Genomic DNA, 15,886 nt, shown 5'->3' on the forward strand with positions numbered 1-15,886 from the left:
GAGATAGTCCAACAATAGTTATCAACATCTACGCTGTTAAATGTTTATGTTACTTTGTCTAACAACATTAATTTAGTACCAAATGCAAAGCAGTACTGAAAGAGAAAGCTGATTCATGAGGCCTTTAAGAAATGTTTCTGTTCTTCTGTTGCCACTTAAAATTCAGGCCAGAATTCAGCCATAGTGACTTTTCAGGGAAGTGCTAAGTGGAATGGTCTTGGGCTAGTCCACATCACAAAATCTTTATTCTCACTGATCTTGAAAGCAGCAGCTACTCAATAATCTGAAGGTTAAGTTTCGTTTTGCTGTAATCTTGAGGGCATGATTCGGAAACACCTACTGTTGCTGATGATCCCCTATAGAAAAAGGGAAGACTTCACATCCAAAGGACTGATGATACAAGATTTGCAGACTACAAATCTCTCTATAAAGAAAGTAGAAAAATATATTTCAGAGTTCATTATATGGTCAGCGACCTAAGTTTAAACAGCTCAAATGATCAAACCAGCAGAAGTATACTACAAATGGATTTTTATTGACTGAATTGGATAAATGGATTAATTTTAAAAAATCATATTACAAACTGGTGCAGTACCATAAAATCAGTTTTGTACATGTGGAGATGCCATTCTTAGCCTGCACAGCTCCTGCAGCGCTGTAGCCCATTCTCATTGCAAGCGGTACACTTGAGGGCTTTGAATGAGTCCGTAAAGCAGTTCCGAAACACAGACATCTTGCTCCCATGGCACGCTGAGCACGGCAGGAAACCAAAGCCCCCACAAGAGGGGCACTCGTGGGGATGCTGGACTCTCTGCTCAAAGAAGAATGAGAGAAAGACAAAAATGTTACCTCACCAACGGCCATAAGCTCTAGGGCAAGGAGGGCTCCAGGACAGCTGAGAATACACATCTTGAGCAATACCCAGCACCCTATCCCAAGATATACCCCCACTGAAGACCAGTGCATCTGCCTTTTCCTTTGGTCAGATCCACATGCAATGGTCAGAGGCTCACGGCAGATTCATCAGTCACATATATATATACATACATACTATACCTTAGTAGCCTGTGTTTATACTTGTCAAAATAGCTACCTAAAGGATAGCTTGCATACATTACTCTGATGTAGTTTAGGTCTAGATCAATTCTAGAAGGTATTGCAATTGATTGAATCTAAACTCCAGGCAGTTTATGTTAACACTATATTTTCTATGCTGTATCTTAAGTTATTATGACTTTTAGCATTTGCATGCTTGCGTTGAACATATTGTTCCTATTACAGTTAGAGTTGATCATATCAAAAAGCAATTCATAGCTTCTGACAAGTATTGCTTGAGGAAATAAGTGGTGTATTCAAATTTATGGATGTAGAATGCGGAAGCTTTAAGTGTAAAGAAGAAAGATCATCAATATTCAATGGTTATACCTGAAGAAAATTGCTGCAAGCAAGGTTTGGGCTCCCTCAATTGTCCTAATTCCTGAGTAAAACAATAATTTTACTCTATTTTGTGTTGAATTTAAAACAATGGAGAACACAAGAAGAGATTTCAAAGACATTTTTTAAGTTTCACTTGCTGAAAATGTTGCTAGTTTGTTGAATGATTGCCTTGAACTTCTATATCAGAGAAATGAAAGGTACACCACGTTGGGTACTTACCACAGCACAGATATGTGGCTTTAACATCTCACTGTTGAGTAAAGACTTTACAGATTTATTTACAAAGGAAGAACAAAAATCCGTACAATTCCTGCTAGTGTTAGTCTGCAGAGTTATACGCCACTAAAAAATTAGTCATAAATTATTACCAGAGTATACTAAAATATGTACAGATAACGTAGACGTTCTTGTAGCTTCATCGAGAAAACTGAAGACGTTTCTGCAAAACCATTAATAATAGCATTCATCTATTGACAACTCAGATGAAAATGCAACAAAGGCACTTTTTCTTTTTGTCCTGTAGCTCATAAGCTTGCCGCTCTTCTTCACTTGGCAAACAACTCCTATTACTATTAACTTCTCCAGGGACAATATTTGGAAGTATTTAATGTAAAATTAGCATTCTTTTTATCTTGGGACTGGCCACAAACAAACCACCAAAAGACAGCAAAGCAGTGATTGTATTCAGTAAGCGGTTATCAGCCTGCTGTAGTCTGGCACTGTTTGTCTTATAGATGTACTTTCTGTCCCAAGATTAGGACACACATTGGGCTAGGGAATAACATTATAGGACCCCCCCAAGCAGGATCTGGGGACATTTCATTCCAAAGTAATGAAAAAATGTTAAGGGGGTGTATTAGCTAACCTTTCTAGTCAGACAACAAAAATGTTGCATGCTTTAATCATATGTATGCTTTTGTTTAATAATTTATGGTTAGCTATTCAATGTGGTTCAATACGGCAAACATTTTATACAGAAATACATACACTGAGTTACAAGGCAAGGAAAGTTTTGCTGAGTTAAGGAACAGGCCAGACAACTGCAGAAGGCACTACCTGCACTGCAAAAGGACAAGACAGTTCATGATTTACTGGTAGTGTTGAATCTGCCTCCTGAATAAGATAGAGGTGAACAACCCCCGGGCTCAGCCTGACTGGAACTTTTGGAGGAGTTCAAGAAGGACACTAGCTATAAGAAACCAACATGCTTCACAAAAAGAGATACTCATTTTGTGATAAACTCAAAGATGTATAGTATACAAAGAGTTGCTGAGAGCGTGTTAGGAAAGCATATGCTGTAGTTCAACTAAATGCAGGGAGAGAAAAACCATGGGGTTAAATCAACTAGATGTAGCTTTCTTCTGCTCTTTCATCAGTGTCTTTTACAAATATCATATCCTCATTATCTATTTTTAATGTTGATGTTACATACTTCTGAAGTTTATGTGTTTTCTTAATTTGGTTAGGGGTAATTTCAAACTAACAAGATAACTAATAGCAATACGCTCCTTTTCTAAGGACACAGCTATCCACGTAACCCAGACATTATGACATAGGTCTCCCCAAAATGTCCTTTGTTGCAGGCTATCCAAAGGAAAACAGAAAATGCCTTGAGCAGCCAATAGCACAAGACCAGCAGAAAAGTGATGCCCAGCAGAGATCTCAGCTTACAGCAAAGCTGTGGGAGCAGACCCACATTTCAAGTGTCCTCAGGGAGTGTGCATCCACTGTTCGCAATAAAAGACAAACTTGCACCACAGAACTTCGATAGACAAGGCAAACTGAGAGCTGGAGAAAGGCATGATAATCTGTAGTTTGAAATTATGGCAAACTGGTGTAATTGGAAACTTCCAGCATTTGTCCAGATTTTGTAGAAGTCCAGCTTTAGGTCTAGCCAGAATGCAGATGTGCAGGTTCCCAGTATGTTCACTGCAGTACACAGGGAAGCGGTGCAGCTTCCACGCAAGAGGCCTGACTCCCCCAGGGCATGGTGAAGGTTAAATACCGAAGATGATGTCAAAAGTTATGGGAAAGGGAAAATTACTTGTCTTTCGGGCTGTGGCAAAATCAAGCGAAAATAGAGATGGATGTTTTGGTTTGATGTTATAGCCATTCACGGTTTCTCGAACTTAATGGGCTCTGATACTAGATGTCATTCATCCAAAGAGAAAAACAAAAAAAGCATTTGGGATCATCAGTTTACAACAGAAGAAAAGGAAATGGCAAAAAAAAAAAAAAATCTACTCAATTACAAATATGCAATGTACGTTCCTTGTATTTATCTGCAGAAATACCATTACCTCAATTTTGGTTAAGAGATCCTGCAGTTCCCCAGATTCATTCATTAGTAAAATTTTCTCAGCACCCTATTAGGAAGAAGAAGAAGAAAAAGGTCAGCCAGTTTAGCATGAAAAAAACACGGATTATTAGAAGATTTGGTCTTGAAAATCTAAACAGGCTGAGGACAAATTTGACTCACATTAGGTATTTTGTAATTAGGTCAACCTTAGGAAAGCTAGAAGGAGAGGAGAATCTAATCGCAGTTCTGATAGAAGTACCTGAAGTTTGTTACCAGGTGTCGTATCATATTGCCTTTTTGTAAAAGGTGACACAGCTTGGAAATTCTGATTGTGTTCCCTTTATTTTACAGGGTATGTTTCCTGACAGAATAAAAAATATGTCTAGTTAGGGTGTCAAAAATTACAATTATATAAATATACAACACATCAGAGAATGCAGCAAAACGAGAGGAGGAAATTGTATTTCAAATATTCTGGCAGTTGAGCGTTGAATTAAGACATAATATGCCTAATGTATAACACAAGGAGAAAAAGGGTAATGAAAATACTGTAACAACATTAAAGTCAGACACAACAATGAATAATAATAATTTAGTCTGAGTACATTAGGCCTCTGAGGGGTTCTGTGATCCGAACCAAGGCAGCGCTGAAGTGTTTTTTCTTTTTGCCTCCTGAAAATAAATGCTAAGAGATTATTGCAGACAAAATTAAAGTGTCAAAGATGATGTAAAACTTTTTTTCCTCTTTCTTCTAATTAGAGGGCCACGTTTGAATGCTTACACTTCACTTACGTAACCAAATTCACTGAATACTAAATATTACCAAATACTTAGAGACACTTTTAATCAGTGGATCACAAGAAACCAATAAACCGTGAGGAAACCGAGGCACAGACGGAGGGAACTGCACAGCCCTTTACCCACTGCGAAGGGCGACTGGCCACATCTACACCAGGTGATGGGTTCATGCCATCACGCTGCCCCAGTTTGCCAGTCCCGCATGCCCGGACTGTTAAATTTCATCTTTGGATTTGCTTCTGGCATGAGCTGGGAGGTGTGGTGGGATGCCAGCAGATGGCTGAGGTGCGGTGGGATGCTGGTACATTGCTGAGGCGTGGTAGATTGGTGGCACAGGGCTGAGGTGCGGTGGGATGCCAGCACATGGCTCGGATGTGCCATTACTTTGAGCTGCCCACGGTCAGCTGAAGGGGCTCTCAGCCCCAGCTCCCCACCAGCATCGCTCTCCTTGTTACTGGGAGGTACAGGAAAGGCTGCTGGGGAGCACAGGGAACACATACAGGTCACTAATGTACGTGTTAGTGTCCAACCATTCACAGTGCCTTGCTGGGGAGTGCAGAGGCTACAAGTGTGTAGCTCAAAAGCCAACTAAGGGCCACCAAAACATTGCAAAGGATTTTGTGTGACACCTTACTAAGGTTAGTTTCTCTGTAGAAAGTCTTTTTGCTCCGGCTTTGCACAAAAAAGAAGGACTTTTGACTCTGTGTTTGATGATTTTCATTTCAGTTAAAAAGCAATATATTAATATTTTAGTGGATGTGAGTGCCACTTTTTCAGTGAATGCTACTCTTACAGTGCTACACTTTCAGAGAGTTGTTGGTTTTTTTTAAAGAAGTACCTACAAGGTAATTAGTTGTGATTAATTAGTCACAGAAGATGACAGGAGACTCAGGTTAGCCAGCCTTACTTGTGCTGACTCTTCTATCGAAATCTGTTCTAGACCATGGGCACAGAGTGCACCAGCTTCAACATACGCGTTAGGCTCTCTGTGTCCCCAGCAGAGCAGCTCTTAGCAGCCTGTCAGCCCCTTTCACACTTGCCCTCTCATCTTTCTCTGCTTTCACACAGAACGGGCAATAGGAGTGATTGGCACAACAAAGCGAGGGTTTGCCAAGGCGGCCCATGGAGTATTAGCTCTGGGCCTGAATACACTGCAGCGGCTTAAGACAAAGCTTGCGCTGCCCGTCTGATGCAGAGACGTTAAGGATTTGCAGCTTTATTGATGTAATTGCAGCACTGCAAATTCCCTACGCCAGACAAGCCCCATTTTGCCCCCATTTAGGCAAGGATCTCTTCTCTGTGGCAACAGTTGGCAAAAGCTTTCCTGTGACTTCTGGTCCGTGTTACAGTGATGCTGTACGATAATGCTGACTGGCTTTTACAGCAGCATAATTAAAAGTCTGACAGGTTTTCCATTATAGATTCATATTTTAAAGGATTTATATTTCAGATGACATTCAGTCGGCCAGCTGTGTTGCTTTCAAAGTGGAAAGCCTCATTACTACGGTTTTAAAATTAAAAACCAAACGTCCAAATGGCTATCAACTTTTTTAAGTGTTTCGGCATGTCTTTTCTGATTAACGGCTGCCTCAAGTGAAATTTGACTAAAAGATACTTTGCAGAGGTTAAACTTCCCGTTGGATCTGTGAATCTTAACACGCAGAGTCTGTAATTAATAGAGTAATTAAAGCAGCTGTTAAATAAGTCCAATAGCAGCTTTCTGACCAGAAAGCGATGCCTTTCTTTTTCTTCCTAGATTGTGCTCAGTTCACAATTACCCACAAAGGGATGTGAAACATTAGTCTGTCCCTCCTAAGACTCACATAAGGAGCACAAGGGACACTGGCCATAACGTTTAAAGAAGCAGCTGGGAGAAGGAAGTTTTCAGGTTTTTTCACCAGTTAAATTTCAAAGCACCAGCCTGCAAATCCTTTATCTACTGACTTCAACAGCTCTCTACCGTGGTGGAAGAGCCCAGGGGCTGCGGTCAGGTCCTTGCCCTTCTTTTGGCAAGGAAATGCCACGGACTTGGCTAAATCACTCGTCAGGTTTTCTAGACCATGTTCATTCTTCAGAATATTTTCCCAATTTTCTCTTGAGAACATCCAGAAATTAACACTGTATTTCAGGTATTGTCCCACTAACTGCAGAACTAGGACAAATCCAAGGTCCACTGTTTCCTACTGCCCCAGCTCTGTTCTGTCACTAAATCCATCTATTGCTCGCCTATCTTGGATGTAACCCATTACCATTTTCACACTGTAATTATTCATAAAGGAATATACATAGATATATGGCTCTGCAGTTGGCTGTACTACAATACCTGCTGATTTTGGGAAGCAGCCTCTCTTCCACATCCTTCCTTATGTACAGAGAAAAATTAGCATGGCACTGCAACATCTCGCTTGTGAACACATTTGCTGTCCAGATAAATTGCATCCCTTATTTCCTTAAAAACTAATTTTGCTGAGTATATAGATGAGGCCTCTTGCTAAGGCAGCAGAATGCAATGACGAGCCCCACTGTTACTGGACCTGCCATGTTTTTTCACTGTGGCTTACCAAGGAGACAGGCTGTATTTACCCCTGTCTTTGGCCAGAGCTCACAAGCTCTTCAGCCTACAACACTACACCTCTGACAGTGAGGTGCCGCTTGGCAGCAGACAAGCATGGGGTATGATTAAATGCCTGGAAATCTGCCCATAAACTGAGAAAATTGACACTGCAGTATAGTACCAGCACCAGAAATGCTGGATTGGATACACAAAGAACTGAAAGGTTGACGTGTAAAGAGCTATCAGATTAAGTGAACCCTGCTGTTCCGCATATTATAAACTGCAAAATGGAGGAAACAAGTGGTAAAATGCCAGATGACTTGATGCAATAATTGCATCATAGTTTTACCGCCACAGAGCCATTCATATCCACCCCATCAAGTGAATGCCAGGTGTGTTTTACTCTGACAAAACATGGAGGCAGTTGAGAGCTACTAATCATATATGGCCACAAGAAAGCAGCAACTGTTAATTCTTGTGTAACAAAAAGAATATGTTACACAGGTATTTTCTAGAAGTCAGTTACAAAAATAGCCTCAACATTCTTGGTAAATAATCATAACCAATTAGTCAAATAAAAAAAAATTACTGTAAATCTCATGCTGTTGTGGATTCATTACAACTGGGAAAACTAAACAGGAAACAATTTCTTCAGGAAAAAAAAATATTAAATTCACATCTTTGAAAAAGATTCAGGTAGGTTTGTATGGCAAGTCAATACTGGAATTCAATCACGTATTTAAAGTGAAAAATAAAATAAATGTATTTTAACACTACTATGCAGCGAGCTAACATGTTTACTAAGGATGACTCTATTTGCCTTTTTTTATGTGCATCCCTTTTCCAGCAGAGTGGGTCTTTGCATAACATAAACCTCTAACGGCCCTGAGTGCCTTTGTAAAAGAGTAAATGAATGCTCCAATTTTTCTTCTGTGTTGCTTTCTGTTTTTTGGAAGTCATTTTTTATTCTGCTTTGGTGTCCCAGCAGATGGCATAGTTCGTTTTCAGATGGAGGCAGCCTCAGGTGAAAAAGAGGGATTAGATCAGCTGGTAAAGAGCATGCTGCAGAAAGAACCTGCAATTTCCGGACAGACTGATATTTAGACAGCGTGTGTCAAGAAATATAATGATTCAATCGTGAAAAAATGAGAAGATTAAAAAACCTGCTGCACTGCAGCACACAGGACTTCGCTTGACAGGGGCTAAATACGATTTTTCTATTGCTTCTGCCCAAGTCGCGGGTTTGTGTCATTCCCCCTGTGCAGGCAATGATAAATTCCACAGTGCTGTGAAGATTTATCCACACAGCCTGCAGTGCTCTAACAACCTTGTCCGTGCTTCTGAACAGCTTGGATACCGTATACTTTATCAGATGCACATATGCTGTGTTCTGGTGCTTTTGTTACATTTATCTCATTAAAACTAATCTTGTCCCCTTTCAAAACTGTTCACATTTTAATTAGGAGTTGTTGGGTTTTTTCCTCCTTGTGACTCATTGAAAGGTGCATGGCTCAATATAGATTCTCCTTTGTATTGCTACATGCAATCTCCTTCACGGAGGGATTTGCCAGGAAATAAATATTCAAAATTTAAGAAGAAGAGAGACAGAAAAAGAGCGAGAAAAAAAATATTGCATGATTAATTTACTGACACACCAGGCTTCTGGATTTCTATGTTGCATTTGCATATCAGAAGATAATTATCATAAAAGGCATTATAGAAATGTCCACTGTTACCAACGAGACCAAATTCTGTAATTAGTTCTCAATCGCATTTTAATGAAACATAAGCCCAGCACAGGTTCCAGCCAACTTACTGCCTTTGGAGTCACTGACGCATTTTCTTCTTGAGGTGCCACATCCACCAGGCATTGACATAGCTGGGGGCTGAACACTTCATTGCCAGACCTTCTCAATATACAAAATGCCCCCCTCCTTATTTCTCTTTGTAAATCAGTGAATGCCAACCCCTCTTACGAAGTTATATTAAGACAGAGGAATAAAAACTGCCATAAAATAATAGGTTTTGCCCCATTTACCAAAGAGAGTGTGTGGACACAGGTCCCTTGCCAGCGCAAGTGACAGGTTCGCCCTGGGACTCTCCTTTCAACTAAAGCACAGTCGAGAGTGATTCTGTAGCGAGCAGCAGTGCCCCCCAAGATGATGGGTTTTAGCGGAGAGCAGTGGAAGGCAGAAACTTTGCGTGTGAGCGCAGGTGAGGGGCACCACTTTGGCAGAGCAAAGGGCTGCCCCAGTCCTGGCCAGCCGCGATGCTCCCCATGAGCAGAGCAGGCATCTGCAAAGCAGATTGTCCACAAATAATATCACTCTTACGTGGAATAACTTTAATCCTCTCCTGGAGCTAAAGTCTGTTCCATTTAACCACATTGTGCCTCATCAATTCAATTAAAAAAAAGAAAAAAGAAGCAAGAAAACATCCCCCAAGTCTGATTTTTTTCTGCTTTTTAGCAGATCAATACTTTGTGTTTTCTTGTGTTAAACAATGTGAATGCAGTTGCCATGCTGTAATAAATGTCTGTAGACCAGAACATCAAATTCCGTCTTCATTTTTTTACCTACAGGAGGTAAAACCTGCTGACTACCTGTCAGCAGGTAGTTGGATAGCTAGATTTGCCTCTCCCGCAGACAGCTAGCTTCCTAATTCACTTGCCTTCTTTTCTATACCTCTCCAAAGTATCTCAGACAATACTTAAGTAGTTTTAATGAGATTGTATTGCTTGTTACACTGTTGCTCCTCTGTTAAAAGACACATTTCCCATGATCTTCCAAAAAATGAAGCAGCAGTGAATTAATGGGCCATCCATCATACCAAAATTACTGCAACCAGACTTCACCTACAGCTGAGCAAATAATTTATTCAGTCCATTTCAGTATTTTAACTGAATTCTTTCGACAAATTGATCACACACGGACTGAGATTTTCTTGGAGTCGGTCATAACTCACTACTTTTAACATGATAATTAGGTGAGCAAAACTTAGTCTGAATCCTGTTGAATTTTAAGCTGCTTTTGAATGAAGCACTTCTGCTCCTGGCTGGCTGGAGAACTCTCCGACTCAAGTTTTTGATAAAAGCATCTTCTACGCTGATTTTTACTACGAAGTAAAAATCATTGTCTGCTAATATTCTGCACGCAGGCAATTTTGCAGTTGCTGTAGTGGTCTGGTGAGCCGCGTGCCAGCAAATGGATTTGTTATGGGGCTTGGGGAAGGCTGCCTCATGCAGGGCACACAGAGAGCTAGGAAGGGGATGGGGAGAAAGGGTATTCGAGTGTTTCTACAGGCCCAGTATCAGTTATGCCTGATTGTTGATTACATTTGATTTTGTTACTTAAATCTTTTGTGAAAATGAAAGTGTTAAGCAATACAAACACAATAACCCCACTGTGTTTAAATATAGTTTGCCTTCACAAATCACAGTCTCACTCTTGGTGCTAATTGCTAGCTCTTTACCGCTTGAGACAAATACCTTCTCTGAGCTCTCAAGCTGTTTTCTTTGTGCCACTTTCCAGAATCTTTTTCTCTTAAACTCTGATTTTTTCAGTTTCTGAGAAATACATTTCGAAAGTACAGGCTGGCCTTAATGAAAAGGTGATTTCAAATATCAACAAGCTTTTAGACCCAGTACAGACCAAAGTACTTTTAGACCAAAGTACAAATTTGGATTGTAGTTTTCCATTTGGAGTTTGTGTCTTGTGACAGGGCAGAGTTGGGCTGTTTTTCTTTCTCTTTTACGGATAAACTTTTCTAAAATTAAGTATTAACCAATTCTGTGCCTAAAACAATGTTCAGTTGATTGCAGATCCTGGTACAAACTACATCATATAAAATTCAATGCCTGTTTAAGGTCTGATACCCCAAGCTGTTAGTTTCATATTCAACACAGATATTACTAAATGACAGGTTTATGCTATGTGCATTCATCTTCCTGGGTCAATCACACAAACAGGTTCCCATGAGGAAAAAAAATCCATTTCTCTAGATTTTCATGGTTTCAGCTACAAATATAAGCTATTTTTTAAGAAACGCGGGATAGCTTAGATTGTATTACTGCCTCTTATTCCCCTCCTGATAGCCTCTCCCTGGTTATCTTTTGCATCTTCAGATCAAACCTATCAGTGTGGATCTATGCAGCACATACCACAAAGGGATCTCTGTCTTTGATTGTTCCCATCATTCCAACATTGCAAGCAATTTTCTAAAAACCCCACTTCTCATCCATCAAGATTTTCATCTGTTCTTCCAGACTGCAGAATAAAACACAGGCTCATGCTTTACTTACCCCAAGATAATGGCCATCGATAAACACAACAGGGAGTGAGGGAACTTCACAGACCCTCCTGCATCTTTCATCTAGTTCTTTTCCATAATCGCTGTTCAGAGCAATGTTTTTTTCTTCAAATTTGACTCTGTGGTTTTGAAAGATCTTTCTAACCAGTTCGCATCTTTCAAAAGTGGTTCTCACCACACGAAGGCTAGTAGTATAAATTACTATGCGGCCAAACTCCGGCACTGTTGATACCTGGAAAGAAAAAAAATTAGTTCCCATTAAATTAAGTAAGGTGTTAATAATTTCCAAGTATTGAGTAATTTCATTAAAAATATTATTTGAGGAAAAAAAAATTACCTTGAAAACACAATCCAACATTTTACTTTTTTGAAATGTAAAGATGCAAGGGGAGAAATTAAGTTCTTGCAAGCACCAACTTAAGGCAATTTAAGCTGATTATCTAAGTGCAACTTCACTTTTTCTGGAAGGTTTTAGAGATGCTGAATCAAGTTAAACTTTTTCAAGAAACAGATATATTTTAGATCCTGGTGGACTTCCAAATGTGAATAAACCATCGCTGTTTTGTTGATGTCTCATTTGTTATAACAGTGACTCATGTTTACACAGAGTGTGGTTGTAGCCAGACTAAGTCTAAACTTGCTAGCCCAGGTGTTGCTGACAGCCTCCTTTAAGCAAGGATGGGAGTCCAAGCTAAGCTTCATCACATCCATGAGCCAACATTAACTTAGAATACTTTAGGTCTCTCCACACTGAACTAGATTATGACTAAAGAGGGGACAGATGTATCCCTAACATTTAGGGTGGAATCATGTCATATTACCCTAACATCCAACCAACAATTAAGAAGTACATTTTGTATGTATTCAGTGTCCAATTCAAAGCCCACTGCAGCTAGGGGAGGCAGTTCCCTTGGCTGTAAAAAGTTTCATACTACAATTCAGATTTGACTTTTTACCCCACTTCTTTGTATGTAAAAGTTTATGCCACATCTTACCTTTCTGGGATGAAAACAATTAGGGAGTGTAAATACTATAGGAATTAGTTTGCCCAAGAGAGAGTTGTACATTTTCAAAAAGCCTGAGAATCATTGCTCTAAACAAAGATAAATAACTAAAGTCTTAGCTTTTTTAAAAAGGTGGTAAGGCATTTCCAAACTTTTCAAACTATCCATTATATTCAGCAAATGATATTTAATTATTTCAGCAGTATTCCAGGAGTAAAAAAACAAGTGAGAAAATAAAAAGCAAGGATGCCTGTAATGCACTGTAGCAATCTATGGAAAATGAACCTTGATGGGTGAATAGATAATTTTTTTACTATGTCATGCAATAATTGTAAAGACACAGTTGTAAAACTGGGCAGATGCCATTGCAGATTTTGCCACATGATGAAGTCATGGTTTATCTTACTACGTAAATGCAAAAAAAAAGTCATTGCAAAAAGCATATTCTGCTTAGAAAGGTGTTTACAAGGTTCAATGTACTGTGAAGGTTCTCAGGAAAAACGCTTGCATTTTACAGATCACTTATAGATCACTGGAAGTGTAGTTGCAAACATATGTAATGTAACCATTTTCCATCTCCCATTGCAGGAAGGAAACATGTTGTGATAGGTCAGTATTTATTCCTCTTTGAATAGATGTCAGAAATTCAATTTTAGGAACACATGTTATAAATAGTGGCTACTTTTTTCCAGCCTGTTTTCTAGGTTGAAAATCTGTTATACTGCTACTGCAGCATTGACTCCTCTCCAGCACATTGTTCACACATTCCAAGTGAGAGGATTAGCTCATCCTCTGCTTAAAAGACAAGTACTCTACATAAACACTGCCAAATATTTTAATAACCGCACATGGGTTGCTGGAAGGAAGAGGAGTTCATCCTTTTCAGAAGTAACCAAAAGGAGTTCTTAAAATATTCCTTAAAAAGGCAATTTCACATACTCATTATTTCCTTGTCTTTAGAGTGAAAATACATTTTGAAGTGCAAAACAATTCAACAGGATGAAAATTCTTGTTCCTTCATAGCTCTAATCTCTAATGCTGTTTGTTCCCAGACACCAGAGGCTGGCAGTATAGACACAGACAGTCATTATCTAGCGAAGCATCAGGGCTGTGGTGTCCCTACAGCATACAAATAAGCAGCTGAAGAGACGGAAAAATGGAAAGTTGTAAAGTGATCTGGAAAGATATCAAATGGAAGGTGTGTACGCAGAGTCACTTTTATGTTTATTCCTTCATTTTTTCCTAATGTGGCAGTGAAGAAATACCCCTGTTTGCCCTGCAAAGAATATTAAGGGCATTGACTAAATAATTCTTTAGGGAAATTTTAGTAAACACCTTGTTTTCTGTGCTACAAACACACAGAAGTTGTCCTTGGCAGGACTTCATCATACCAGGAAAATCCTTCCTGTCACCTGCCTGGAACCACACTGGTTATTAAAAATAGGAGTGAAGACAGTTAGAGAGATTTACAGGGTTTTTCTTAATGAGAATCTGTGCTAATTCTTATTTTGCTACCCATTCAATGGCTACAGCCTGTAATATTCAGTGACTAGAATACGCTCTTGAAGTAAACCAGAAGAATAATGTTTGAACTGCTTTTCCTTCCTAGGTTGGAACTGTGGCAAAAAACATAATAAATGACAAGCAATGTAAACCAATGTATAGAAAGACATTTTAGAAAATTAACTCTTACAATTTTACATAACAAACTTCAAATTAGAATCTTCTCATATAACTCACAAATGCACATAAAATTTTAGCTGAAGTTAAACAGAAGGTAATTCTCTGGTTAATGGGCATGACAAAACTTTACTTAGGCTGTGGAAGTTGGACAGATGAACAAACCAAAAGATTTGGAGCAACCTACGTTGACCACTTTCTCGCACTTCCTGTGAGCGGGATTCTCATTGAAACCTGAAGCTTATGGAAATCTTGCGGCCTGAGGGGCAACTTTTGTGTCAGATTCAGAAAACCCCACGCACATGGGCCAAAAGCGTGCTTGAAAGAAAGTGTCCACGTAGAAAAACTGCCAAGGGAGGGATTTAAGGTTTCAGAGGGAAATAAAGTTGCTTTGGTAACAATCCTTTACATCATTTACAGCTCTTAGTTTAACAGCACAGTGCTACCATCTCCCCAAGGTCCAAAGGCAGTATCTGTTTTACTGCATCAACCTGAAGAACTTGCATTCTGCTTGGGAGCTTCAAGCAGGTAGCAACAACAGTAGCCTGACCTGCATCACTTCACAGCACAGACGCCACTCCCAGTGAGTCAGGAACAGCTGCCCTTTTCTTCTCAGTCTAGAGAGAAAAAGTAATTGTTGCACCAGTTCAATCCTGTTCATGGTTGAACATGAGAAAAACAAAAGATCTTTCTTATTTTGTGCCTGACTCAGTCTTTTCCCAGACTTCTCTACCAGATGGCTCAGGCTTTTGCAAATGAGGAGTTAGTTACACTTTGGTGTACAGCCGGGGGAAACCTACCCCTCTGCCATCCCACTGGCATCCATTTGACATGGTTGCAACTAAATGTAATCATTAACTAAGCAAGTCTTCTGCAAACAGCATGACGGATGTCATCCCATGAGGCTAAATATGTGAGCTTAGCATCAAGAGAGACCACAGGACAGAGGAAGAAATTGCTGGTAAAGAGAAGGCTTAATAGAGCAAGCAGATGAGCAACAAAACAGAGGGATGCAGGGCACTGAAAAAGGGCTGAAAAGACAGAAATAACCAAAAATAGATAATAACCCCAAAACCAAAATGTCAGGATACTGACAAAGGAAGAGTAGTACAAACCAAATGTAGAAATAAAAACATGAAAAATATGACAAAAAAGAGACAGACAGTGAAACAAAACAAAGTAAATGAAAAGACAGAGAGAAGGTCACTGAAATATGACATCCTGAACCTTTTTAGAAGAAATCCTGGTAGCCAGTGTAAGTGTACAATGACAAAAGTTTTACAGAATATGTGAATCTCCAGGTTGTTTCAATATTTTTGTGGTTGTTTTTTTTTTAAACTTTGCATACTACTGGAGCTGCAGAAATATGAAATATTTGGGAATCATACTCCTAAAATATATGTTTGAGAATTTACCTTTTCTGTATAACAGCTGCCATGACAATAATAACAACATACTTCTCAGTAGCTCTGAAAATATAGTATAACAGTCAGGAGTTTCCATGGTGCTTCTGAAAGCCAGTTAAATATGTATGCCATAAAACTCCCATGGACGCCTCTGGGTTCAGACCTTCCCTGCTGTATCTTATCCCTGGCTTCTGGATCCAGCTGCAACTGAAGTAGCAGCAGAAAGTGTCCATGTTTCTCTCCTGGTTCCATAGCTACCCTGGCCCTGACCAGTCCTCCCAGTCTGTGCAGATATCACTCATACACTCATTTGTGAGGGGAATTTATAAAATGATTACCAAATAAAAATACTAGATTATTTCTTCAGCATATTTGTCATGAATTGCTGTCCCAAGGCTGT

At 39.5% G+C, this 15,886-nt stretch overlaps 1 protein-coding gene across 1 annotated transcript in view; it reads right to left on the bottom strand.

The window, feature by feature from the left end:
- Positions 1-499: 499 nt before the first annotated feature.
- The window catches only part of GRXCR1 (glutaredoxin and cysteine rich domain containing 1), a 41,210-nt gene continuing 25,823 nt past the window's right edge, over positions 500-15,886 (bottom strand). The window contains exons 2-4 of the mRNA XM_069790906.1: positions 11,389-11,628; positions 3,738-3,803; positions 500-811 (exon numbers count right to left, since the gene is read on the bottom strand). Of these exons, the coding sequence (XP_069647007.1) occupies positions 632-811; positions 3,738-3,803; positions 11,389-11,628 (486 nt within the window). The 3' untranslated portion in view covers positions 500-631. The remainder of the gene's footprint in view (positions 812-3,737; positions 3,804-11,388; positions 11,629-15,886) is intronic.

Source organism: Haliaeetus albicilla, chromosome 1 (genome assembly GCF_947461875.1).
Source record: "Haliaeetus albicilla chromosome 1, bHalAlb1.1, whole genome shotgun sequence".
NCBI classification, from domain to species: Eukaryota; Metazoa; Chordata; class Aves; order Accipitriformes; family Accipitridae; genus Haliaeetus; species Haliaeetus albicilla.